This window comes from Symphalangus syndactylus, chromosome 13 (assembly GCF_028878055.3).
Source record: "Symphalangus syndactylus isolate Jambi chromosome 13, NHGRI_mSymSyn1-v2.1_pri, whole genome shotgun sequence".
Lineage (NCBI taxonomy): Eukaryota > Metazoa > Chordata > Mammalia > Primates > Hylobatidae > Symphalangus > Symphalangus syndactylus.
The window spans coordinates 102,221,682-102,249,299 of NC_072435.2; the positions used below are offsets into that span (position 1 = coordinate 102,221,682).

Genomic DNA, 27,618 nt, shown 5'->3' on the forward strand with positions numbered 1-27,618 from the left:
ATTCCAGGCTAGAAAGGATGAGAAACATCTATTTAGAAGAACTCCAGGTTGACAAAACATCATGAACAAGTGTTGAGTCGACGATGTATTTTACATCCCATTCCTGAGAACATTTAGCATTAGTGTAGTTTGGGTTCTAACTATCCGTTAGAATGGTTTTGGTGGCAGGGAAAAGAATACCCAATGAAAGGAGGTTTTATCAACCAAAGAAAGTGTGCTATCTCATAGAACAGGAGGCAGCCATCGTTTGGGTTGGTTCAACAGAGGCACCACACGTGACAATCAGAGCCCCCAGGCTTTTCCTTTTTTTCTCTGCCTTCTTAGGTGTTGACTTTGTCCTCAGATTGCGTTTTTCCCCGTCCCAAGTTTGCTGCTTTCATCTAGTTATTGTGTCATCTCATAGCCACATTCAAAAGTAGAACAGGCCAGAATCTCTCACTCCTTCAATTTTATTAGGGAAAAATACTTTTCCCAGAAGCCCCGAGAGAGAGCGTCTCCTGAAATGTGATCGGCCCACATCATGTTACATGCTCCACCTAATCCAATCAGTGGCTAGATGACATAAAATTAATTACCATGATTGTTGAATGAATCAACATTCACCTTTCTAGGATTTGAAAGGGGATCATTCTCCTTGAACACACAATCCCCTCTAAACTGGCATTCTATAAATAAGGAAGAAGGTGGGTACATGTAGGTTTTGATTAAGCAACAACAGTATCTGCCACAGTGCTTACAAGCAGACATTTAAATCAGAATTACACCAATATTGATAAATTTTCATCAAGAAGATATTTTCTAGATTCAGCTTTAATGAGCTAATTTAATTTTAGAAAAATTTTTGTATACATCATACGACATTTTCGTTTTTGTTTTATTTAAGCTATTTTCATAGATACCAATTCTTTTCCATATACATTTTATGCCACAGATTGATTTCATTGATCTTTTTAATGTCTATATTAAATTTTATTGATAATATTTGTAGGCTTTGACATTAGTTTTCTTCTTGAGACTGTTATTTGTCCTAATTATCTTGGGCCAAATTTTGTGGATCAAGGAATTTTATGTTGACTGTTCCCATCAATAATCTTTATTAGGAATTGGATAAGAGACTGATTATATGTATTTCTCAGTAAATCCATGATGAAATTGTGACAAATTCTTTTTAGATATGCTAAAAATTAATGTGTTGTTCAGATTGTGGTATTGCAGGGGTCAGCAAATCAGGGGTATTTGCAGGGGTGAGCCAAATCTGGCCTGATGCTTGTAGGGCTACAAGCTAAAAATGGTCTTTACAGATCAACTTTTGCAATCTATTTAATAATAGGCAATACTAATTTTAATCCCAATTAGAAGAATGTTACCCACACTCCCAAAATTAATTTTATTCTTCTTATTAATAGACATGTATTACAAATATTATATTCGATTATTACTATTACATTGGATTTTTTTTGAGTCTTGCTCTGTTGCCCAGACTAGAGTGCAGTGGTATGATCTCGGCTCACTGCAACCTCCGCCTCCCAGGTTCAAGTGATTTTCCTGCCTCAGCCTCCTGAGTAGCTGAGATTACAGGTGCACGCCACCGCGCCTGGCTAATTTTTGTATTTTTAGTAGAGACGGGGTTTCACCATGTTGGCCAGGCTGGTCTTGAACTCCTGACCTGAAGTGATCCACTTACCTTGGCCTCCCAAAGTGCTGGGATTACAGATGTGAGCCACTGTGCCCAGCCTTACATTGAATTTTATCAATAAATATTTCATGGAAACTTGTTTCTCTCCTGTCATATAAATTCTACATAATATTCTTGATTTTTACTATTGGTCCACAAACCCTAAAATATTTACTATCAGGTCCTTTACAGAAAATATGTGCTAAACCCTGCTCCATTGCATTGCTAACCTGATTCTTCTGAACACTTATAATTTCCCTACCCTACATTAAGGCTCTGCTTCATTGGGGTTACAAAGAACAAACGGTGAATAGCTTAGTCTGTTCAGGTTTTCATAACAAAATAGCATAAACTGCATGGGTTATGAACAACAGAGATTTATTTCTCTATTGTTTATCCTCAAAGATTTATTAATTAACAGAGATTCATTCTCCCAGTTCTGGAGGCTGGGAAGTCCAAGATCAAGGCATTTGCAGATTTGGGTGTGGTGAGGGTCCACTCCTGGTTCATAGATGGCTATTTTTTCGCTATCTTCTCTCTGTCTTCTCAGAGGAGAGAAAGGAGTATGGGAGAGCTCTCTGGGGTCTCTTTCATAAAGACACTAATTTCATTCACAAGACTCATGACTGATCACTTCCTAAAGGCCCCACCTTCAAATATCATCATCATCTGGGGGATTAGGTTTCAACACATAAATTTTGGGAGGGACACAAATATTCAGTCCATAGCAGTGAGTGAGGTCTCTATGTTTTTAGGGTTGAAATTGTAGTCTGTCCTGCTTCAGTTAGGAAAATCGTAAGTGGATGAATGTTATCACATTGCTCAGTGTTAAAGGAAAATGCTCTTCAAACTCTAACACATTGTGTCAAATTAAAACAAAAGTGACATAAGAGTTTTAAAATAAAAGTCAATTTCCCCTTTTTTGTATTAAAGTATGATGAGTCTAACATGTTGGAAATCCAAAATATTGTTTCAAAGCATCAACATTTCAAAGAAACATAGTCTTTTGAAACTTGGGAGAGTCAAGAGGACTTTTAATTTTTTCTACTGTTTCCTACTGAAGTTAGCTTCTTTTTCTTTCCTTTAACAGATGAGGAAAAAGAAAATAATAGAGCATCCAAGCCCCACTCCACTCCTGCTACTCTGCAATGGTAAGTTTCCATTTTTAGCAAGTTCTGTCTTCAGAGGATGCTCATATCTTCTTACCTATAGGATAGGATATCACTTGGATATTTTAACATTATCATGATAACTTGACGTCCCGCAACCAACGTGAAATCTATCTAATTTGCAGTATATGTAAAATGCTCAACTAGTCTTAGATCTAGCCTGGAGATTGGAATTTTTATATTTTATTTTAGGATAGATATTTTTTCTGTTATCCAAACACTGGCAAGGACTGGATTCCCCATGGGTGTTATTAATTGATTTTAATAGAATCCACTATTACAATTTATAATAGAAACAGAGGTCTGTTGACCCTTACCAATGAACCCTTAATTCATAATTAATTGTAACTATACATAATTATTTTAACATTAATAACACTAATAAGAGTAATCTACTAGAACAGCTTTCTCTTTAATATTTGGCATTCCTGGGCTTGGTGAAATATTAATAAATATTTAATGATGTTTAAGTGGTTGCACTTGTGTTTGATATTGACAGATAAATTCTCCTCTAAAAGCTTTATTTGGAAATTATATTGTAGCTTTGAACACTAGAGCTCTCTATGCCTGAGATTCACCCTATGGAGAATCTTGGCCATTGAAGGCGATTATTCCCCTAGCAGTGCAGCCTAGCAATATGAAGGAATTAAGGAATGAAGGGGAAGGAAAGAGAAATGGGGAAAAGAAAGGAACTAAAATCCATTATATGCACCCCTCCATGCTAGGCACTTTATATATATGCCTCATTTCATTCTCACAGTTCTGTGGAGTTGCTATTGTTGTACCCATTTAACTGATGAGGAAAATAAAGCTGAAACAGTTAAATCATTTGCCTGAATAGGCACACAGCTAATCAGTGGCAGAGGCAGGAACTGGCTGGGTCTCTTTAACTGCAAAGCTCATGCTTGGGAGGAAAGGAAAAGAAACATCAGGAAGGATAGACAAGAGAGGACAGATCAGAAAAGGAAGCAGATGGGCTTTAATGAGCAAATCATATTAGATTCTCTAGCCTAATCCATCCAGAGGTGAGAGGAAAACAACACTGGGAGAAAGCATTCAGGAACGTAACTCAATCTTCTCTAACAAGAGCCTCAGCAGTCAGCTTGTTTTGCTTCAAGAATAGCAAAGGTTGTTTTCAAGAGCTCTATTTCCAGCCTTTTGGCCTCTTTCCATCATTTGTTCCTATAGACTTTTTCTCATTGCATTTGCTGCTTTTTGCTTTATTTAAAATTCTACTTTACTTATCAGATCAAATCTCCCCCTTTACCCTTCTCTAAGTATTATGGCCACGCAAGTTCCCATAGTGCCAAGACGTCGAATGAGGCATCGATGTAAAGGACTTTGGGAGTGGGAGTTTCTAGAAGTGCACGGAATTGACAGACTTTTTTTTTTTTTTTTTTTTTGAGGTGGAATCTCACTCTGTCACCCAGGCTGGAGTGCTGTGGCATGATTTTGGCTCACTGCAACCTCCACCTTCTGGGTTCAAGTGATCCTCTTACCTCAGCCTCCCTACTAGCTGGGATCACAGGTGCCTGCCAACACGCCCGGCTAATTTTTGTGCTTTTTGTAGAGATGGGGTTTCACCATGTTGGCTAGGCTGGTCGTGAACTCCTGACCTCAGGTGACCTTCCCGCCTTGGCCTCTCACAGTGGTGGGATTAGAGGTGTAAGCCACCACGCCCGGCCAACAGACATTCTTGCTTTAATAACCTGAACATGTCATATGTTTCAGAGTAAAAAATTTGAAAGGAACTAGAAGAAAATCACCTTGTTCATGTCTATTTTTCTGTGATTCCAGGACATCTCCCTGGCAGCAGTGAGGCTGTAAATGGTGCAGTCTCTGCAATCAAACTCTCACGGTTTAACTCCCAGCTCTGCCACTTACAAGCTGTGAAATCTTGGGCAAGGTTCTTAATCTCTCTGTGCTTCAGTCTACTCCTCTGTAAAATGGGGATAGCAATAGTGTCTAGCTCATAGGATAGTCATGAAGATGAAATGAGTTGTTCTGTAGAAGGTGCTTGAACAGCACCTGGCATGGGTTGGGGCTCAGTCGATCCCTCAGCACACTCCTTCCTTCTGAGACCCACAAGGACAACCTGGAGCAGGCCCCATCTCCTCCCTGGCATAGGCACAGCCAGTTCTCCTTCTATGGTACCTAATTCTGCACAAAATATCTGTTTATCTAAATAAAGGGTCACATAGATCATTCCAGAAGAAATTTCACCCTCCAAGTCACAAGGTCAGACAGTGAATTTTTTTTAATGATACATCTATTTTCAAAGCCAACCCAAATTTGAGAATTTGTATATATTAGCCTTATTCCTTTTTTTTTTTTTTTTTTTTTTGAGACGGAGTCTCGCTCTTTCACCCAGGCCAAATGCAGTGGCACGATCTCAGCTCACTGCAAGCTCTGCCTCCCAGGTTCACGCCATTCTCCTGCCTCAGCCTCCCAAGTAGCTGGGACTACAGGCGCCTGACATATTAGCCTTATTCTTATCAGAAGGCATCAAGTTGTTCAAAGAACATTAACGTTTGCTCTAATTGTCTTTATATTATATGTTTAAGATAGAATTTCAGTCATTAACTAATTCAATAAATGTTTACTGAGCACCTGGTATTTGCTAGGTCCTTGTTCTAGGCTCTGGAAATGCAGTGGTGGATAAGGTAGACCAAGAAGAGGAGCTGATGATGGGGGAAAAAGGAGAAACGTCTATATCTATATCTATATATTTTTTTTGAGACGGAGTTTTGCTCTTGTTGCCCAGGCTGGAGTGCAATGGTATGATCTCAGTTCACTGTAACCTCCGCCTCCTGGGTTCAAGTGATTCTCCTGCTTCAGCCTGCCGAGTAGCTGGGATTACAGACATGCACCACCATACCCGGCTAGTATTGTATTTTTAGTAGAGACAGGGTTTCTCCATGTTGGTCAGGCTGGTCTTGAACTCCAGACCTCACGTGATCCACCTTCCTCAGCCTCTCAAAGTGCTAGGATTACAGGCGTGAGCCACCGCTCCCATATATATATGTCATTAAACTAATGACACTCAGGGCACAGTGGCTTATACCTATAATCCCAGCACTTTGAGAGGCTGAGGTGGGAGGATCGCTTGAAGCCAGGAGCCCAAGACTAGCCTGGGCAACATAGTGAGACCCTGTCTCTGCAAAAAACAAAAAACTTAGCTGGGCATGGTGGCATAAACCTGCAGTCTTACCTACTCTGGAGGCTGAGACAGGAGTATCACTTGAGCCTTGGAGTTCAAGACTGTAGCAGCCTGATTGTGCCACTGTACTCGAGCCTGGGTGACAGAGCAAGACCCTGTCTCTATTTTAAAAAACAACTAATGATTGATAGATAAACAAGTAATGTATTAGATAGTGAGAAGTGCTGTGCAGAGACTTCAACTTGGCTAATACGATAGTGTCTGAGAGCTTATTTCAGGTTGAGCAGTAAGGGCAAGTTTCTCTGAGAAGGTGATATTTCAGTGGATAGAGGTATGACACCATGACAGTGTGAAAACCAGGCACAGGGGAATGTTCCAGGTGGGGAGAACAGCTTCTACAAAGGCCCCACTGTTATAGGTGACCTCTCCAGAGTGAGCAGAGTTGTGCATACGGGTGGTTTATTAGGGCATGCACCCAGCCTCCACGCCCATGGGGGTGTGAGGGATGCTGGAATAGACAGAGGGGGTGTTGGGCAGTGAAGAGGTTATCACAGAGGCTTCAGCCAATCCTACAGGGAGTTCTGAGGTGGAGATGGCCAGTTAAAAATGACCCGAATCAAAGCAACGGATCCAGGCCTTTATCCCCCAACCCCGTTGTCCATCACTGGATACAGGCTTCCCCAGGGTGGGGGTGTAACTTGGGAGAGGCAGTTCCCTTCATGTTTTGCTGAGGATCACTCCTTGGAACGATTCAGCCTCCCAGCAGGGGGAACAATGTCTCAGTGCTCCAGGGCAGTCTGGGCACACACAGCATCCACCACTCCTTCCTGGGATGGGAGCAGACTGAGCTTGCTGAAGGACAAACAAGAAGGTGGCCCATGTGATTGGAGCATAGCACGCATGGAGGAGAGTGACACAAGATGAGGTGGGAGAGGCAGGCAGGGGAGAGGCTACATAAGCAGTAGGGAAAAGAAAGTAGGACATTAAACTTAGATAGGAACAGTCAAGCTTAAAACAGTGTAGAGAACATGTGACCTCCTACGTAAAGCTGCACATGTATCATCTTTTAAAAAATATGGTTTCAGTATAAAAACTTTATCTCTCAAAAGAGAGTGGATGCACCCTCCATTTTACAAGGAAAAGTGACATAATTTACAACGTGTCCCCTTTTTGCTCTGGCTGCCATGAGGTTGAGAGCTAAATCTGATGCTTACATACTTTTGCAATATCTTCTTTCCTTTGTCTAATTTTCTTCTTCTTTTGCTAGCTTAAAAAAAAACCAGGATATAAGTAAATTTAATAAATATATTTTTGCTTTATTTTTATTTTGTTTACACAATAAATATATTTCCTTGTTAAAAAATTAAAAACATTATAGGTAAGACTCCAGTCCATTTCTCCTTGTAGTTCTTTGCCTTCTCCACAAAAGCAATCCTATTACCAGTGAGACATGTGTGTACATGTGTGCACTTGTGTGTATACATGTGTAGATATATATTACAGACCCTTCCCTATGTATTCACACATATATGTATCTGTAGAAGTTTCTGAACTATGGTTTTTAATTTAGCATTGTCTCCTTTATAAAAAGCATGCAGATGTATCACACTAAAAATATTGACCCACAACCTGTTATGCTGTATTGATCCACTACTTGCTTTATTCCTTAGTAGAATGTCCTGAAGCTACACTTATGGTTCATAAAGAAAACCTCATTTTAACTGCAGCACAGTGTTCAGCATAAGACAATGGCACAATTAATGTTGGCATTTCCCTTTTTTTTTTTTTTTTTTTTTTTTTGAGACAGAGCCTTGCCCTGTCACTCAGGCTGGAGTGCAATGGTGTGATCTTGGCTCACTGCAACCTCCACCTCCCAGGTTCAAGCAATTCTCCTGCCTCAGCCTTCTAAGTAGCTGGGATTACAGGCACACACCACCATGTGCAGCTAATTTTTGTATTTTGGTAGAGATGAGGTTTTACCACGTTGGCCAGGCTGGTTTTGAACTCCTGACCTCAAGTGATCCACTGGCCTCAGCCTCCCAAAGCGTTGGGATTATAGGCATGAGCCACCCCATCCGGCACCACTTCCCTTTTGATGAACGTTTAAGTTGTGTTCAGATCTCATCTTTGCCATTATAAGTAGGGCCTCACGGAACATCTTCGTGTGTGCCCCCTTGGACACTGTGGGAGTGTTTCTTATCAAGAAGCAGAATTGCTCCATTAACACTTAAAGTGTTGATGGGATTGCAAAATTGCCCATCAAATGGCTTTACCATTTTATATCTTCATCTGCAGTACAAAATACTTACAAAACAAAACAGGAACCTAACACTAGGACAAGCATCTCATTCTCTGAGGTATTTATGTCCTTCATGCTGTGCCCTCTCTCCAGCAGCAGTGGCCAGCCCCTGAGGACAGAGAGGAGGGCAGGCCCAGGAAAGGACACTGGTCGCACCACTAAGGCGCCCGCCACCCGCCTGACAGTGCCGAGCTCTCCTGGGACATTTGGCTTGTTATTGGAATTGGGTTAGGAGCTATTTGCTTCTCCTTCTTCCCCTTCCTTGCCACAAGCCCCCTCCCCCTCCCCCTAGAACAAATAACACCGCTCTAAGAACAAATAATACAGCAGCCAAGCAGCCTAAAATAATTGGGGCCACGTGATCTGGAGGCAACTCCCAGCAGAAAACAGGCAAATATTGTCAAATGCCTTCTGCCAAACACTTTCCAGCATCCTCGGTCACGAGGGTTAGTAAATCCCAACTCACTGGGGATGGTGAGCGCTGCTGGAATCCCGGCCGCACAATAACCTCTATTCATGCAGAGAATTTCGAAATGGAAAGCAGCCTGTTCCGCAGTCCCGGCCTACTTGCTGCCAACACATGCCCCCTCCGTGCCCCGCCCTCGCCCGCCACCCTTGCCGCCCTTACCCAGAGCTCCTTGTGCGCCTTCTGGGTGGGGAAGTTTTCCCTTCCAGCAATTTACCAAGGAAATGAGGCTCTTCCAAAAAGGAGGACAGAAGATCAAATTGTCACTTTCGGGGGAATTGAGGGGAGATTTTCCTTTCTTTTGAAAAAAATTAAATTGAGGACTTGGGTGGTTGACAAGCTATCAATATTCCAAATTAATATGAAACAAAAGAAATTTAGAATTTCTCTTTAGAATGTTCTGGAAGGTCATAGGTAAGAAATTGGGTTTGGCACTGTTCCAAAGAAGAAATACATTGAAGTTTTAGACCAGATCACAGCTGCTAGACCAGACTCATTGGATGTAACCGATAACTGACATTTTGCACCCGTTTGTGACTTGATTCTTACTCAACAGTAACAGAACATTGCTTTCATAATGTGAGTTAGGTAACATGGTTCTAAAAAGGGAGGCTGAACACTTTTAGCTCTGAACACAACCAGTGTTGATAGATAATGCCACTCGATGTGACTGTGTCCCTCCGGATGACCTCAGCTACAGATGGAGAAAGGTCAGTTAAGCTGGACAACCCAATGCCAAGGGCAGAAATATCTCAGGGAATGAGATGCTGTGTTGTGGAACCACAACTTTTTTTAAAAAAAAGTATTTTGTGCTGTGGGTAAATGTGTCAAATGGTAAAGCCATTTGATGGGCAATTTTGCAATCTCATTAGCATTTGAAGCACATGTAGCCAGCAGCTCTGCTTCTTGATGCCAGCAGGGAGAAACACTCCCATACAGGTGTGTAAGGGGGCACATATGAAGATGTTCTGCAGGGCCCTATTCATAATGGCAAAGTGCAGTACAGATGAGTAGAGACTGGGTATAGGTGGAAAGGGACCATGAGGAGGTAGCTTCTGGTAGGGGATGGTGCCAAAATCACCTCAGCTACTGTCCAGGACCACCAGAGCTCTGGGCTGCAAACCTGTAGCCTAGGCCCTAATAGAAGCATTTGGAACCTAATGGAAATTGCAACACTGTGCTTAATACATTGCCTAGTTTTATCCAAAAAAAAAAAAAAGAGGGCACTTGAATAACCAAAAACTGAGCTGAGAGATTCCAGAAGCTTCCTAAGCCCAGGCCTTACTGGAACACTAATTCAGTAGGTTGTAGGTCAAACCCAGCATAGGAATTGGATGGCTAGTGTTCTGATCTAGTTTAGACATTACAATGGCAGAAATAAATCTCTGATTCAGTCCATTGCCCCGTATCAGCCAAACCTACAGGTTCAGCAATCACCCGTGGGATGCCAGGCTTGTCAGGTGATGTCACTGCTGAGCACACCTCATCCTCATGAAAATCCTGTAGAGAAGGCAGGACAGCTACCTGTATTTAAAGAGGTGGAAACCACGGTAGTCTCTGTCTACACAAAGAGGGGGACATTCCTGACTCCCCAAGGAAATTCTTTACAATGAGGAAGCTGGGTCAGCTGAAGTCCCCTGAGAAATGTCAGGGTCCACACAAGTGCATGTTTCTGATTGGCTTGTCTACTTAGCAGCACAGCATGGTTTAACCGTTGTGTAATGAAATAGATTTTTGTTTGTTTGTTTTATTTTGCTTTGGAGTTTTCTAGACTCAGCCTCAGTCCTAACTAGAGCCCAGATGAGCCAAAGCCCACTGTTTTCTATTCATTTGCTGTCTGGTGGTGTTATCTCCCTAGCTACCATCTTCCTTCTGGTAAACCGTCAGTTTCTTAAAGGCCGGGGCAAGAGTAGCATCTTCTTGTTCATGGCTGTATTCTACAGTGTCTGGCACATAGTAGGTGCTCAATAAATATATTCTGACTAACCAAATGAATGTCAGTCTCTGGCACATAGTGAGAACTTTAGAGGCATCATACCTGAGTTCATACTTTTTAAGCCTAGCTTTTCCCAGCGGAGTCGCTGTGGATAAGCCACTTTACTTCCTTGACCCTCCGTTTCTTCCTCTATGTCCTAGGGCATAGTGTTTACTCATCTTTTGGGGGTAGTGATAGCAAATATGAACATCCCTAGTGCAGGGTAGGCACTTGAAAATGTAAATCAAATATATTAATATTAACCATGCTTTTCCTTTAACTACCCAGATATTAAGATTAATAAAATACCAGAATCCCTTGACCTGTGCAAAAGCCTGCCTTCCTTCTTATTGGCCTTTCCTCCTTTCCCCTCCTTCCTCCTGCAGTGTTTACTGACTGTGTTCAGGACACAGTGCTAGGAACTATGTTAACATCAATAGGAATTTGGTTTGATCCCTGCCCTCAAAGAACTTTCAGTTTAAGATACAAAACATTATCTGAATATTCCACAATATTGTAAAATAATGCTGATCGTTACTCTTTATTGAGTGTCCCCCACAATAAAGGGCCTCAGGCTGTGCATGGATTCTTGTCTAGTCCTCACAGCAAGCTTGGGAGATCGTACAGTTTCTCTCATTTTACAGAAGAAGGAAGTGAGAGAGTTCAAGTAACGTGCCCCAGGCTATATGCTTGTAAGTGGTGGAGGCAGGATTCAAAGTCAGTGATCTCAAACTCTAAAACCAGTGCTGGCTCCTGATGAAGCTATTTAAGCCATAAGCTATGAGGAGCTATGGCCATCCTTGGGAAGTAGTGAGAGCTTTACAAGCAGAGGCTGTGGCTTTTCTACAGACCTAACAGTAGCTGGCATTTAGACCACTGCAACATTCTACATTTTATTGAATGAATAAATGAATTTGGCAGGGAGCAAAGGATGAAGAAGTGGTTAGCAGATGGAGTTGGGTGTGCACTAAACATAGTTCCATGGAAGAGAAATGTGAGTTGAGCCTTGATGCGTGGAACACGGTGGAAGAGGTCATCCCCTGCGGTAGGAAGGTGATGGATCGTGTGTGTGGGTGGAAGGTGACAAGGTGTGTCTCAGGGGCAGGAAACGATCCAGTTGGCTGGAAAGAGGTATGTGTGTGGGAAAGCAGGACAGAAAAGGAGCCAGGGGCCTTGGATGCCACAGTCAGGAATCCGGACTTTTGTGGAGAGGGAACAGGGAGCCGTTGATGGGTGTAGACTACTATCTTGTCCTGATTGCTTAGCAAGGGTTTTTTTTTTCTACATAGTTTACAGTCTCAGATCTCTGTGACAACTTCAGTGATAAGTTACAATAGTTAATATTTTTAAAAATCCTGTTGTCTTGTAAAGTCTGGGCTTTCTGTAAAAAAAAAAAAAAAAAAAAAAAAAAAAACCTGTTGTTTTTTTTTTTTGTAAAAGAGAATGAAAAAGTTTCTGTTCTTGACATGTGTTCAAGAACTTGAGAAGTGGGCACTTTGAACTGACGCAGAGCGACCTTTCCTAAGAATACATCGATCATGCTGCTCCCATGCTATAAAACATCTAGTCGGTTTAAAAGATCTCTGTGTATACATATAAGAAATCACAGGTTTAAAATGAGGACAGTAGGAAATGATGCCAGGTGCTGAAACATTTGCTTTTCATTGTAAAGTGCTGGTACAAAGCTTCCTCCATGTGCCCTAGGAGGCCACATGCTGAAACCTTGTGAGGAAGCCTTCTTAAAAATATATAACTCAGATAATGACTCATGTTAGCTAGCAGACTGAGCTCATTATCTCTCCATAATAGGATAGGCTCAATTCAAATATAATCAAGTTGTTAAATAGAAGATAAGGAAAATGGAAGAAGTGGGGAATTTTTTTGTGATCATTAAAAAAACCCAGGTATAATGGAGCATTGTTCACCATGTCAGACTAATGATGTCCTCTAAAAGAGAGGAGGAAACGAGAAAATTTCATCAGATATGAAGAAGAATAATTAACTGCCTTTCCTTCTGCTATGCCTTGGTCAGGGAAGTGGACATTCCAATCAGCAATTTTAGTAGATAGGCAGAACCTCTGGATTTTGCGAGGTTTGGGCAAAGGTGTCATGATGCTATTCCTGTAGAAACTTATCAAGCATCAAAGGGGCCCTTCCGTGCCAATTACGTCCATTTGTTCATAGGGCTTATTAAAATGCTTCGTAGTTATAAGCCACCTAGTTACTTTGAGGCTCAGAAGCTCCAGAAAGAGGAACAAAATGTGGGCTGAAATGTAGTAATTTAGAAGGCTCTGGCCTTTGACAGGTAACTGTTTAATTAGCTCAGCCTGTGTGAACCATGACTTACACCCATCTGATTTGAATAGTTTGTTGCTGCTATGGGTTCATTTGATGTGATGTTTCTTAACCATGATCTTGTATTTTAATCTTGACCTCTTGGACAGATTTAGTGAGCACACAAGCCACAAGAACAGCAAATGGAAACTGAGGCACAAGGAGCTTAAATAAAGTAACTTACTTAGAAACTCATGCTGTTTAACGCTGCATTTGAAAGCATGATTTTCACCCTTAACTGTCCTCTCCTTCTGCATTTCTGATCGTGGGGAATGGAGCCCCCCATTCATCCATTCTGCCCAGTTAGGAACCTGAGAGTTTGCTTGGTTGCTCCTATCCTCCTCACATCTGGCAGCATGAGGCCCACACCCTAAGTGTTACCTCTGCCCCCACAACCATTGCTTCAGTTCATGCCCCATCATTTCCTGCCGGAACTATTATAGTAGCTCCTGATTGGTCTCCTGTGTTCATTCGTTCATTCAACAAGTCCCAATTAATCAGCCACTATGTGCCAGGCTTTGATCGTCCTCCTGGGCCACCTCCCCTAGAGGTACAGAGCAAACTTTCCAAAGAATGCATTGATCATGCCACTCCCATGCTTTAAAAAATCTAATTGGTTTTAAAGGATTTCTATCAATTTAAATAATCATATGCAAGATGAATTCTGAATGGTTTGAAATGCAAATTTGTTTAGTGTGTTCATGGATTTTTTTTTAGCCAAAATAAATTCTAGGAAGCCTTAGCAAAAATAAGCAAAAAGGGATACTTTTATCTTCCCCACAGCTTGTCATACACAAAATTGCAGTTGCCCAAATTGTTCATATGTATGCATGAGACTGGAAAATGTTCCACTACAAGTGTTGAAGTCAAATCTCTTTTAAAAATTGCTTAATGGAACTCTCAAAAGTCAAAGTTGGCCAGGTGCTGTGGCTCATGCCTATAATCCCCGCACTTTGGGAGGCCGAGGCGGGAGGATCACTTGAGGTCAGGAGTTCGAGACCTGCCTGGCCAACATGGAGAAACCCCGTCTTTACTAAAAATACAAAAATTAGCCGGGTGTGGTGGTGGACACCTGTAGTCCCAGCTACTCAGGAAACTGAGGCATGAGAATTGCTTGAACCCGGGAGGCGGAGGTTGCGGTGAGCCGAGATGTCGCCATTTCACTCCAGCCTGGGTGACAGAGCGAAACTCTGTCTCAAAAGAAAAAAAAAATGTCTAAGATGATACCTATGAGACAGGTGTTTCGTTGTTGTTTTTGTTGTTTGACATTCTTTTATTATACTCAAGCCATTCCTGGCAAATAGAACATATTAAGCTTTAAATTCATGTCAGTTATTGTTGTTACTGATGATACTATTATTATTATCATCATTATTATTATTCCTATAGCATCCCCGAAGCACTCAGGTCTTCCTGACTCCTCTGAGACTTTGTTTCTTTCAGTCCTCCTGAGTACAATTCTACCACCTTCTTCTGAAAATAACATTTTTATAGTAACTCTTCAACTCCAAGTGGGTGCTAAATTCTTAAGCCAAATCATATCCATTTGTGTGGTATTTAAAGACTCCCTCCACCTCCCATGGTTCTTCCCTTTAGATACCCCTTCCTTCTCTCTTTACTCAGATCAGCATCTCCATCATTCAAAGCACATGGCACTGTCTCCCATCCTTGCTGTTCTACTTGCCTGGAACCTCCCTCCCTCCCCCAACTACCATGGCAGAATACCAGAGAGGTTTGGAGTGAGACAAACCCTCCTATTTACTAGCTGCATGACTGGGCAAATGAGTTACACTCTCTGAGCCTCAGATTCCTATCCTAAAACATATGTATAAATACCTACCTCATACCATACGGTTATTGTGAGATCAAATGAGACCATGGATACCCAGTGCCCAGCACCTAGTAAGAGCTCAACAGATGCTAGCTGTTGTTGTTGTTTGTTGTTACACAATTCCAAACCCAATTCTTCCATGAAACTTTAATTATCTACCCTCATCTACACATCAATCTCTCTGTTTTCCCACCTTCAACTGTACCTACCTATGGTCAGGAGTTTATAGTAATTAAATATTATTTCTTGTGTATATGTCTCCCCAAATAGACTGCAAAGTTAACTAGGACATAGATCATGTCTTATGCCAACACAAGTGCCTACAGGAGCCAGACAAGGAACAGAAAATAGACGGGGTACAAAGAAATAGGGAGGAGTGAGGACTCTGGCCAACTCCAGGGCACATGTAGCTCTGGCCAATTGTTGTCGTGCGGGAATATGGGTCCAGTGTTGCCAGATCTCAGCTTTTTCAAAAGAAGCCAGAAATCCAGATTCTTATGTGCAATGTCCTGAATTTTAAAAATTGGGCCAACACTGTTCAGGCCAAAACAAAGCATGTCTGTGAGACCCCAGTTTGAGAAAGCTGTCTTATTCAGATGGCCCCTACAAGTTTGTACGCGAGCTGGTTATTTGGACCTCTGAACTCATTTTTATAGAGAAACAATGCTGTGAATGGCAGTTAGGGGTCCAGGCTAACCTCCCAGGCTGATTTTCATTCATACTGGACCTGAAACTTAAGACAGTCCTAAGAAACCTATTCTTTATGTGAAACCCTTTTCCCACTGGAAAACACACTTAGAATTCCAATTTATGATGTCAAAGACATAGATCAGAATCTAAGCCTGTTCAGGACAGGACTATTGTTTTATTCACCACTGTTTCCTTAATGTCTAGAACATCGCCTGGCACTTAGTAAATATTTGTTGAGTTAAAGGTTATCTGTGTCTTTGTCCATCTGTCTACCGTTAATCTGTTCACTGTACTCAAGCATGGATTATCTTGCTCACTGTGATATCCCCAGCGCCTGGCAGGTGATAAGATCAATAAATATTTGTTGAATGAATAAATGACTGAAATAATATATCCATAAGACCCCTATTGAGCACCTACTGTGTGCCAAGGAATATGCTGGACCTCAAGGATGCAGAAGTGACTCAGACACTATCCCAACCTCAAGGAATTTGATCACCTAGAAAGGATTACATCAACTCTTTCTGGGAACATTTCTAAAAACTATCCCAAGTTACTCAGTGTTCCCCATCCCAGAAGAGTGGGGAGTAGATAAGATGATCGGGGAATATTCAGCACCAGGTTTTGTCTTGGTGCAGATAGGTCTGTGTCCCTAGGGTTGTATTCCCCCTCTGTGGGGTTTGGATATGAAATGATTGAACTGATGTTCTTGCAATCACATGTTGGAATGAGTTGAGCGAGTGCTACCCTTTCAAGTGGGCACCTTGGGGGGCCGTGTCCTCATTCCACTTCACTTACGACAGTGCTGGGCCACTTCTTTGGCAAATGCTCTCAGAGGGAGTTTTGAAGCCACTTGAGGACATTTATTTCATCACTTTGGAATTATGCCTTATTTTTGACCAAAAAAATTGGGGGTGGGGGATGGTTTTCCAGTCACTTTATCCCCCAAACTTGCTTCCAAATGACTTTGGGTTGTTTCCTAAAATCTAGTTAATGATCAAAGGAGAAATGTTTTCTGTTGGTGCATTGATTTAGCAGTAGGTGCCCCAGGCTTCGAAGGCATGACCCTAAGAGAAGTTCCCAAATTGTCCTGTGCCACAGTAGTTTTCTTGGGAAAGGTATTTAACCTTCCAGAGTGCCTAGGACAATGGAGGCAAGATTCATTTGGATGCCTACATTCTGGTGTTTGGGTTAAAGAATAATAAATTTTTTAAACCCTGTATCTAATTTTTGTTTATATCCCCAATGTCTAGCGCCCCAATATATAGTGCCCAAAAATGTTTTCTGGAGAGGAAGAATGAATTATGAGGAGGTCTGACATCTTCTTAGTGCTTCCCATGCACATGCCAGGCACCATGCGGATGCTTGTCACACGTTACCTCATCTGATCATTATAACCACTTTAGGAGACACTTACAATTCAATCCCACCAAACGGAAACTGAGGCCTGAGCTTAAGTAACTTGCCCAAGGTCACCAAGCCAGCAAGTGACAAGGCTGGGATGTAAACCCAGTTGTAGAAAATCTCTCCTACAGAATCCCTAACGGAGACTCACTAAGAAGGTAATGGGTATAGAATCATTACCCCTAGCACAGCAGAGGAGAAGAGGATTCTAAAGTAATCATGTGGCCAACTTCCTCCTCTGGTCATGAGACCTCCTTTCAGTCAGCAGATCAGTGGCTGTACAGCTGTACAGGCCTCTCCTGGGGCATTGATTTTCCCAGACAATACCCCTCCATAGCATTAGTCAGCCAAGGAGCTCCAAGATGTTGACACATCCTCCTTTGGCTTTTAGCTATTACAAATGGCTCCTCAAGTGGGTCTGTGGTTCCATTCCTGGCTGATTGGGGCACTCACAAGATCCTATGTAGTTTTTGGAGCTTGCAGTTATCTGATCTAGCCAGAACAAGGCCAGGCCAATGACAGTACAGAGTAGAGGATCTGGGAATTTGGGCTGAAAAAGTAGCCTGCTGTCATACCCAAAGGGGCCAGGATTCTGACACTGCCAAGCCACTAATGCCAGGCATGACCTTGGGCAGCTTGCTTTGTCTTCCTGGGCCCCAGCTTCTCCACCTGTAGAAAGAGTGTTATTTCTAAGGTCTGCCCATCTCTAGAGGACTAGAAAGAACGGACCGCTCTTGCTTGGGGAAGGTAACACGTTTTTTGCTCATTGGGCATTTATTTCCCTAGGCTGGAGGAGAACTATGAGATTGCAGAGGGGGTCTGCATCCCTCGCAGTGCCCTCTATATGCATTACCTGGATTTCTGCGAGAAGAATGATACCCAACCTGTCAATGCTGCCAGCTTTGGAAAGGTGAGTCCAGCCTCATCAGGCTTGTCCTCCCCACCACCCCAACTTTAAGTAATTTATGCACAGTTTTAAAGCATTTTAGTTATTTTTTTTAAGTTATCAAAGTACTTACTTACTTTGGTACTTTGACAACTTCAACTTCACTGTAATACTTTGCTATCAAAATTTCAAACAATTCAAAAACATTGTAAAGTAAGAAGGGAATGTCTCACTTGAATTTCCTCAGTACTTAATTTTCATGAAGTCACTTATTTTCTCTGAGAGGCAAATATTGAACTCACAAGTATGTTACATGGATGTCAATCAGCCTGGGACAGGCAACCTGCTTGGCTTAGTCATGTGGATGCTTGGAGAAACTGTAAATGGCCCTGTATCCTTAGATTGGAGGTGTGGGCGTCCTCTGCAAGGAGTGGTACTATCTGCATTATCACCACAGTGCTGACTGTTCTCTTTCCACCTTATAATAAAAATATAATCCACATTTAGAGCTATGTCTACAAAAAATTGTTAGCAGTGATCATTCCCATTTAATAGGCCAAGGAAAGCTGTTGGGGCATTCTTTAAGACTGATCATTTATTTATTTGATGGCTACACCAAAAAAATACCCAATTTCAGTCAATACATCTAAACCTTCCTTCTTTTGTTAGCTTCCTTTTTCTATGTGTAATTTTTCCTGCATCTCCTAACAAAAATAGGCCTGTTCTGTACCACGATTCTTTATCAGTTTTCTGAGTGCAGGAATAAGAAGGGCTGAAATGGCAGAAAGAGGTCAGTGTATGAGTTTCAGGAATTCCCTTTTCAGATCCCCAAAAGATAAATCATCAGTAGGAAAAAACAAAGAGCCGTGTTAGGGCTGAGCCAACCACCCTGGAGAGCCCAAAAATGGAGTGGCTGAGAAATGGCTCCATTCAATAAATGGGAAGATGCTCTGTGATGACTTGGGGAGGAAAAAACATTTTTGTGTTGATTAACACGATTTCTCCAAAGTGAAAGGGATGTTTTTTTGAAGCCAATGGAGGAACTACCTTGGCTATTTCTTTCATTCATTTCTTCAATCCTTCAGTATTGGTAGAGACTGGCTGTGTGGCAGGCCCTGTGTTAAGTAGTGGCAGTGGGGACCCAGAAAGGAACTCAGTGTGGCTCTGCTATGGAGGTGCCCCTCAGCAGGTGGGAGAAGGGAGAGCACACACGGTGAATGTGTATGCTACCAGAGCTTGGTCAGGAGTTTGCACTCCTGGAATATTCAGTGGCACCTACAAACCCCTCACAGAGGCCACAGTGGAAAGCCCAGATGAGGCCTCTTACATACAGGTTGGGGACAGGTTGGGTGAACCAAAAGACCAAGAATCCTGACTTTCCTGGACTTATTATCTAACCTCTCTGAGCCTCAGCTGCCCCAGCTTCCTCAGGGGGATGTTGCAAGAGTCAACTGAGATGATGTTGGCGGATGATAGAAGGTACTGTTTACTCAGTCATCCAATAACTCAGACATTTATGAAGCACCTACCATGTGCTATTACAACTGTTGCTGTTATGAATTCTGCATGAGATGTCTGTGCCTAGATATAAATAGACATTTGTTAGCTTATATTCTGCAAAACAAACAAAAACCCTCCCCACTTTTAGAAACTCCAATTTGCCTGCATAAGAAGCCTCTATTCTCTTTTTCTCAACTACTTTTGTAACCCTATTAGCTTGTGGTTTTCTTGACCTCCTGATCTGGGTAAAATCAGTTTAAGCTCATGCCTTCACCTCAGCACCCCAGTCCCATTTTCATTTTAAGTCTCAAGCCTGCCCCAAGACTTCAGCAAATCTCAAGGCATTTGCATTCTCAGGGTCACCTTGACTTGAGACTCTTCCTTCTGGTCATTATCCATGTGTGGCTGTTTCACTTAAAGTTAAACAAAATAATAACTTCAGTTCACTAGCAGTTGCATTAACCACATTTCAAATACTCAAGAGCCACATGTGACTAGAAGCTACCATATTGGGCAGTGCAGAATGGAACATTCCCAGCGTCACAGAAAGTTCTACCAGACAGTCCTGTGTTACACTGCAGTAAGCCAAAGAGGAAACTCAGTATCCACTTTGCTTTTCACAAGATAGCCCACAGGAAGCCTCTGTGATCCTAGTAGAGTGAGATGTGTAGGAGAGGTTTACATCCCAAACAGGGTTAACATCCCAAACATGGTCCTACACAACAGACATCCCCCACTTCAAAATGCTCTTCAGCCTCTTCACCACAGTGGGGGCTTACTGGCCCCGCCCCTGATGGTTCCCAAAGCTGGTCCCAGCCCTTCTCCACCCTGCTGTCTCCCTTTTCTCTTCTTCCATCTCCCTTCTCCTCATTCTCCTCTCCCCCTCCTTGAGACACCCCCCACCAAATGTCTCTCTTCTGCGATCTTTGGTTTCTGCTGACATCTATGCCCGTAGAGGTATCTCACTCACCCCAAATGGCATTTCAAAATATTTTTCCAAACAATACATTTCCTCCCTAAGAAATACAGTGCCAGCTGCTTCCAAAATACTCATTTAAAAAAACATCCGAACTCCATCTTATCTTCAGCCTGAAAACAAGGAAATACTCTAATGGCATTAAGAACGCAAATGTAAATTCTCTGTGCAGCTGCCCTGCCATCAGTTTCAAATGGACTGGGCACTGGGGCTGTCCTTCCAGCCACAGAGGACAGGAGCTGCCTGCTAAGGGTTTCCACACTGAGCTTGCTGGATTGAAATCCCAGACACATTTGCCTTTCCTGAGGACTCCAGCATGCTGCAGCTGCCATCTCCTTGAGAGAAAGGGACTAGTTGTTCTGTGAAACTTTGGGGTGAAATCATGGACAGTCTTCCTTTGAGCAGACCCATCCAAACTTATGATTCATTGATGAACTTTTAACTTACAGCAGGCAAGATTTGATATTTAAGCTTAGCTTTTGGAGAACGAATACATTGGTAGTAGTCTCTACCCAGCTTGCAAGTGGGCTGAGGCAACACAGACATCAACGCTGAAGTTGTCCCCCAGGGACAACCAGGGTGACCTGGTTGGGATACCATTCTTCATAAAGTGGGTGGCAGCCATTGCTTCGCTGCAAGTGAGATCTGAAATGTAAATCCTCTTTCCAAGTCTATGGCCAAGCCTCATAAGCACCAGCTTCCAGTAATGCTGTATTGACTTTGGGTCCCAGAATTAATTTAGGGAGTGCAGAGAATGTGAAAGCTTCTAGCTGAACTGGTCTTGTGCCTGCTTTCACTGTTAAGGGTAATGAAAGGTCACCCAACTTGGAGTCACTGAACTTTTCTGAGCTCGCATTTCCTTATCTTTAGACAGGAATAATCCCTCATAAAACTAGGGATAAAATGAGACAGTGCTTATGAGGGCGTTTTTTGAAACTGTAAAGTGCTCTACCCATCAAATAAATCATCATTCTCTAAATGATGGCCTCATTCCATCTCACCTCCCATCTTTCCTTACCATGCTTTATTTTTCTTTATAGCATTTATCATGACTTGAAATAGATATATTTATACATTTATGTAGTATAGTTTTCTCTCTCTCTACAGATATATAGCTAACTTTCCCTACTGCTATTCTATGCTTGCCAAATATCTATATCTATATCTATATATACACCTACCATGTGAGTATAGAGAAGCATTATATATACATAATGATTTTCTTTTGTCTGTCTCCTCTAGAATGAAAGCTCTATGAAGACTTTTTTGTTCATGATGCATCCCCTACACCCAGAACAATGCCTGGCACAGAATAAGCCCTCAGATATCTGTTACATGTTGTATGATTTATATTTACATTACTTGTCGGGGACCATGTGAATCACTTTTACATATGCGAACTCATTTAACCTTCATGATAATAACCCTATGAAACTGGTGTTGTATCCATTTTCCATTAGCCCATTTACTGAGTAGGAATGAACTTATTGAGGTACACATGGAAACTAGCTGTATTTTTACTTACTTTGAAGAATCGCTTTCAAAGTTCTCCGTCCAACTCTGATGATGATGCCTTTAGAGGAAATCCCACAGCATCTGGCCATGTTCACCCATCACATCAGTCTTGGCTGAATAATTACAGCTCATTCTCAGCTATTAAAAAGTGCACTTTAGTCCAATTTAAAACTTCAATCTCACATCTAAGTCAGAGCTTCTTCCTCCTTGTGGCTCAGAATTTGCTCTGGGAAAGAGGGGTAGGATTAGCTTTTTCTCCTTCCTTTTCTGGCTCCTCCAGGGTTGGGAGTGGGAGACAGTGGGGGAGGAAAGGCAACAAGAGTCATTTGACAAACTCATGCTCACTGGGGGCTTCTCCTAGCTATAAGTGCCTTCTGCTACGACTGTCACCCAAATGCTGGGGCCAGGGGTCCTGTCATAGGTTTTGGGGAGCCACTGTGGATCTCTGTCCACATTAGCTGAGAGATGTGCTCTCTAGCCAACCTCCTACCACCTCCACTCACAGGCTGCTTTGGCCCCACAGGTAACTGAGGAGTCCCTCTGTAGCTCTGTTATTGTGTTGGAAGCTTCTGGCCAACTCACTGCACACCGAGTATTACACCCTGATTCTTAGAGATGCCCAGAGGAGCCCCAAAAAGCAGAACTGGCAGATAGAACAGGCTGAACTCAATGAAGCATAAACAAAAAATAGCTTTGTTTTGTTCCAAGTTTGTCTATGGCTCACTTCCTTCCCTGACCCCTGATGGTCGCATGGCAGATTTAATAGCTTTTGGGTTATTGATTATAAGAGCAAGCATCTTCTCAATAATTTAGACTCTTTTTTAGATGTTAAAAGTCCAGTCCAGTCCAGTTCTTGAATTTAAAACTGCAGTCTCACATCCACTTCAAAACTCCTCCCTAGCCCAGCTCGGGTCTGCCTATCTGTGGCTTGGGGTCCCACAGTGAGGAAGGGAAGAGTGTGATCTGATCTTCTCCTTTCCCTGACCTTTCCCTCCTGCTCCTGGTCCCTTTAGGTGTGTTAGACTGAGAAAAATTACTTCCAGAATATAACTCTAGCTCTCCAGGGAAACAGTGAAATAAATTTTTAGAGAACAACAGAACTATAAATTGAAACAAACATACGGTAATAGGGATCAGAATTGGCATGCACATGACGTTGTCCAAGCTTATTAATAGGCAATTTTTTAACAGATGGTATAAGTGTCTAGCTCTGTCTAATTTAGAATGCAACATTCAGTTTTCATACAATTAAATAGCAAACATTTACGTAGAGCTTTCTGTAGACCTGCTACTGTTCTAAGCACTTTACATATATCAACCTTGTCTAGTCCTCTAAATAACTCAATGAATTAGATACTGTTATTGTTCCCATTCCATGGATGGCAAACTGAGTCCCAGAGAAGCTGAGTGATTTGCCAAGTTCACACAGCCAGTAAGTGGTGGACTCAGGATGTGAACCAAGGAAATATGGCCCCAGAGCCCATGCCCTTAGCCACCTCGTTTACACAGGATGAGTTATTTCAGGGCTAAGCTAGGTATGTGTGGAGGCAGGTTTTGTGCACACACTTGTCCTTTTGACTTTGTTGTAGTCATTAGTAGTCATCTGGTGATCTCCTAGGTGATGAATTTTGGAGAGAAGTCTCAGCCTCTCTGTATCTCAGGGATCAAGTGTGCTGATCACTGCAGTTGAGAAATGCTTTCCCAAATCTTCCCAGCTGGGGTGTTCTGGGTACTGCAAACTCTGGGGTACTGAGTACTAACTCCCTCAGCACCCGGATTCATCCATTTATCCGATATTCATTTATCTCATATCTGTGTGGGCCAAGCCCCATGCTGGGAGATGGGATACAGAGTGAAGTCTGCCTCCGAGGAGAAGGCCCTGTAGAAGAGACATATACACATGAGTGACTGTAAAACAAGATGGCAAATGCAATTCCTGAGTGTGAATGCAAGATTGGAAAGGCACAGGATTAGAGGGATGCTTCCTCCTTGTAGAGGTGAGGGGCAGCCTGAGAACCAGGCTGGTTGTGGAAAAGCTCCAGGCACTGAGCATCCCCCTCCCTCAGCCCACAACCCTGGAAGGTCCATGGAAGCTAAAGTGGGTGTTTTAATTTCACCAGAAACCTCCTTCTCCTGCTTGACCACTTGTCTTTCAGAAACTCTAAAACAAAATCTCTACCGACACAAAGATGGAGCATCACTGCATTTGGCCAACAAGCTAAGCCTTTTCAGAAAGAACAACTGAGCCTCAGATTTTTGAGCAAAGAGAACATCTCTAGCCTACAAATGAGTTGCTTTCCAAGCATTTGTAAGCTGCATTTCAGTAGAGCAGAGGTCCTCAACCCCTGGTCTGTGGACTGGTACTGGTCTGTGATCTGTTAGTAACTGGGCCACACAGCAGGAGGTGAGTGGGTGGGCGAGTGAGCGAGCATTACCTCCTGAGCTCCACCTCCTGTCAGATCAGTGGTGGCATTAGATTTTCATAGGAGTGAGAACCCTATTGTGAACTGCGCTTGTGAGGGATCTAGGTTGTGTGCGCCTTATGAAAATCTAATGCCTGATGATCTGAGGTGGAACAGTTTTATCCTGAAACCATTCCTTCAACCTGTCCAAGGGAAAATTGTCTTCCATGAAACCAGTCCCTGGTACCAAACAGGTTGGGGACTGCTGCAGTAGAGGCCACAAAGTGAAAGAATGTCTTCTTCAACTCACACTTATTGAGGGCCCACCATGTGCTGTAGCCCAGGAATTTCCAATAATGTCAGGTTTTGAGCCCTGAACTTGAAGATCTATCACCCTTACTTACCATGTGATGATGGGTAGGTCCTTTTCCCTCTCTGAACCTCACTTCCTCCATCTATCAAATGTGGAAGTTAGTCTACAAGCATATGAGGATCTTACCATATTAGCCCAAAACACTTTTCAACTAGAAATCATAAAATAGCTAACACTGACTCTATGCCAGTTCCTGGGCTAGCCCTTTTCATGGATTATCTCATTTAATCCTCGCATACTCTGTGAATGAGATGCTGTGATCTGGGTTTTTTGTTTGTGCATTTAAAACTTTTTAAAAGAGAAATTTTAGTTTGACAGAAAAGAATAAATTGTACAGAGATTTCTCATATACCCCTGTCCCTACACTTGCCCAGCCTCCGCCATTAACAACATCCCTCACCAGAGTAGTACATTTGTTACAACTGATGAACCTACATTGACACATCATCACACAAAGTCCATAGTTTATATTAGAATTCACTCTTGGTGAATTCACTCACACTGGTGAATTCACTCACATACTGTGAGTTTGGACAAATGTATAATGACGTGTATCCATTGTTTTGGTATCATGCAGAGTATTTTCACTGCCCTAAAAAGCCCCTGTTCTCTACCTAGTCCTCTCTCCCTGTCCCCTGCCTAGTCCTCTCTCCCTGTCCCCTAACCCTTGGTAACTACTGATCTTTTTACTGTCTCCAGTTTTGCCTTCTCCGGAATGTCATATAGTTGGAATCGTACAGTATGTAGCCTTTTCATATTGGCCTCTTTCCATTCATAATATGCATTTAGGTTTCCTCCATGTCTTTTGTGGCTTGACAGCACATTTCTTTTTAGTGCGGAATAATATTTCATTGTCTGGATGTACCATGGTTTATTTATCCACCTACTTACTGAAGGATATTCTGGTTTCTTCCCATTTTGGCAATTATGAATATAGCTGCTATAAATATGCATGTGCAAGTTTTTGTGTGGACATAAGTTTTCAACTCCTTTGGGTAAATACCAAGGAGTGCAATTGCTAGATTGTATGGTAAAAGTTTATTTAGTTTTGTAATAAACTGCCAAACTGTCTTCCAAAGTGGCTGTACCATTTTGCATTCCCACAGCAATAAATGAGAGTTCCTGTTGCTCTACATCCTCACCAGCATTTGGTGTTGTCAGTGTTCCAGGTTTTGGCCATTCTAATAGGTATGTAGTGGTATGTCATTGTTGTTTTAATTTGCATTTCCCTGATGACATGTGATGTGGAGCATCTTTTCATATGCTTATTTGCCATCTGTATATTTCTTTGGTGAGGTGTTTGTTAAGGTCTTTGGTCCATCTTTTAATTGGGTTGTTTGTTTTCTTATTGTTTTTAAAGAGTTATTTGTATCTTTTGAGCAACAATCCTTTATTAGATGTGTCTTTTGCAAATATTTTCTCCCAGCCTGTGGCTTATCTTCTCATTCTCTAGACATTGTCTTTCACAGAGCATAAAATTTTAATTTTAATGAAGTCCAGCTTATCAATTATCTCTTTCATGGATTGTGCCTTTGGTGTTTTATCTAAAAAGTCATCATCATACCCAAGGTCATCTAAGTTTCCATCTATGTTGTCTTCTAGGTGTTTTACAGTTTTGTGTTTTACTTAGATCTATGATCCATTTTGAGTTAATTTTTGTGATGGGTATAAGGTCTGTATCTAGATTCACTTTTTTTGCATGTGTATATTCAGTTGTTCCAGCACCATTTTGTTTAAAAGATTATCTTTGCTTCATTTATTGCCTTTGATCATTGTCAAAGATCAGTTGACTATATTTATGTAGGTCTGTTTCTGGACTGTCTATTGTGTTTTGTTGTTCTATTTGTCTGTTCTTTTCCCAATACCATACTGTCTTGATTACAGTAGCTTTATTGTACATCTTGAATATGGGTAGAATCAATCCTCCAATTTTGTTCTTCAATATTGGACTGACTATTCTGGGTCTTTGGCCTTCCCATAGAAACATTAGAATCAATTTATTGATAGCCAGAAAATAACTTGCTGGGATTCTGATTGAGATTGTATTGAATCTATTGATCAAGATGGGAATAACTGACATATTGGCAATATTGCATCTTCCTATCCATGAATATGGAATCTCTATTTTTATCTAGTTCTTCTTTGATTTAATTCATCAGAATTTTGTGGTTTTCCTCATATAGCTCTTATACATAGCTTGTTAGATTTCTACCTAAGTATGTCATTTTGGGGGGATGCTAACATAAATAGTATTGTGTTTTCAACGTCAAATACCACTTGTTTATTACTGGTATATAAGAAAGTGATTGACTTCTGTATATTAGCCTTGTATCTTACAACCTTGCTTGTTAGTTCCAGGAGATTTTTTTTTTCTTTTGTAGAATCTTTTGGATTTTCTACTTGGACAATTATGTCATCTTTGAACAAAGAGTTTTATTTCTGCCTTCTCAATCTACATGCATTTTATTTCCTTTTCTTGTCTTATTGCATTGGCTAATGCAGTGTGATGTTTAAAAGGAGTGGTGAGAGGGGACATCCTTGGCTTGGTCCTGATCATAGTGGGAAAACTTTGAGTTTCTTACCATTAAGTATAACATTAGCTGTAGGTTTTTTGTAGATACTCTTTATCAAATTGAAGAAACTACCCTTTATTCCTAGTTTGCAGAGAGGGTTTTTTTTTTTCAAATCGTGAGTGGGTGTTGCAATTTGCCAAATACTTTTTGTGCATCTGTTGATATGATCATATAATTTTTTAGCTTGTTGATGTGATAGATTACATTAATTGATTTTTGAATGTCAAACCAGCCTTGCATATCTGGGATAAATCCCACTTGGTTATGGTGTATAATTACTTTTATACATCATTGGATTCAATTTGCAAATATTCTGTTAAGAATTTTTGCATCTATGTTTATGAAAAATTGGTCTGTAACTTTTTTTAATGCCTTTTATCTGATTTTGGT

The 27,618-nt window shown here is 41.7% G+C and overlaps 1 protein-coding gene across 4 annotated transcripts in view; it reads left to right on the forward strand.

Moving 5' to 3' along the window:
* The window catches only part of RFX4 (regulatory factor X4), a 177,139-nt gene that overhangs the window by 54,354 nt on the left and 95,167 nt on the right, over positions 1–27,618 (forward strand). For all 4 annotated transcript variants that reach the window (XM_055238362.1, XM_055238361.1, XM_055238364.1 and 1 more), the window contains 2 exons: positions 2,766–2,826; positions 17,790–17,913. In XM_055238362.1, the coding sequence (XP_055094337.1) occupies positions 2,766–2,826; positions 17,790–17,913 (185 nt within the window). The remainder of the gene's footprint in view (positions 1–2,765; positions 2,827–17,789; positions 17,914–27,618) is intronic.